General features: G+C 39.0%; 1 protein-coding gene across 1 annotated transcript in view; it reads right to left on the bottom strand.

The window, feature by feature from the left end:
* The window catches only part of LOC107632204 (importin-5), an 8158-nt gene extending 7714 nt beyond the window's left edge, over positions 1–444 (bottom strand). Inside the window, exon 1 of the mRNA XM_016335904.2 lies at positions 7–444. Within this exon, the coding sequence (XP_016191390.1) occupies positions 7–154 (148 nt within the window). The 5' untranslated portion in view covers positions 155–444. The remainder of the gene's footprint in view (positions 1–6) is intronic.

Raw genomic sequence — 792 nt, 5'->3', positions numbered from 1 at the left:
TCTGCTTGCAGAGGTTGAAGAGCGCCTCGGCGTGGGACCGCTGCTCGTTGGAGGAAGACATCAGGTGCGAGATTAGGGTCTCGAATGGGGATGGATCGGGCCCCAACACGGCGGCCAGTTCCGATTGCTGCAACTGAGTTGACTCGGGATCCATTTCTCTGTTTTTTTTTTTAACTTTTTTGGTGGCTGGCGGCGGCTGAGGAAGAAGAAGAGTGAGAGCAGAGAAATACGATGATATATTATGATTGATGATTGATGGAGGCTTTTTTAGGGTTTGGAGAGATGGCAGTTGATAATGAGAGTGACTCAGACTCAGATTCACACTCACACTCACTCACTCACTCACCCACCCGTGTTCTCTCTCTCTCTCTCTCTAATCTTCTTACTGTTACTCTTTCTTTCACTCTGCGTCGCGTTGTGTGTGTTTACGTTACCGAGTCTATTTTATATGGTGCCAGGGAGAGGGGCCGTGGCTTGGTATGGCCTCTGGCGGAGGCACGGTTTCCTAAATTAATTTAAGTATTTAACACATCAAAATATAAGTACAGACTAATTTTATAATTCTATTACTGTAATGGACAGTAAAAAAATGAAAAATACACCGTGTGTTTCTTTTAAATTTTAATACAGTGATTGACTGACTAATGACTAAAATTATTTGTATATTAAACAATTTTAGTTCTGTACAAATCGCTCTCGAAAATAATTTTTAAACATATACAACGAAATTGTGATATTATATCAACTTATATATTTATTTATTTATTTATTTATTATTAGTTTAGATAAACA

The sequence above is a fragment of the Arachis ipaensis genome, chromosome B03, assembly GCF_000816755.2.
Source record: "Arachis ipaensis cultivar K30076 chromosome B03, Araip1.1, whole genome shotgun sequence".
In the NCBI taxonomy this organism is placed as follows: domain Eukaryota; kingdom Viridiplantae; phylum Streptophyta; class Magnoliopsida; order Fabales; family Fabaceae; genus Arachis; species Arachis ipaensis.
This window is presented reverse-complemented; position numbering and strand designations above follow the sequence as displayed.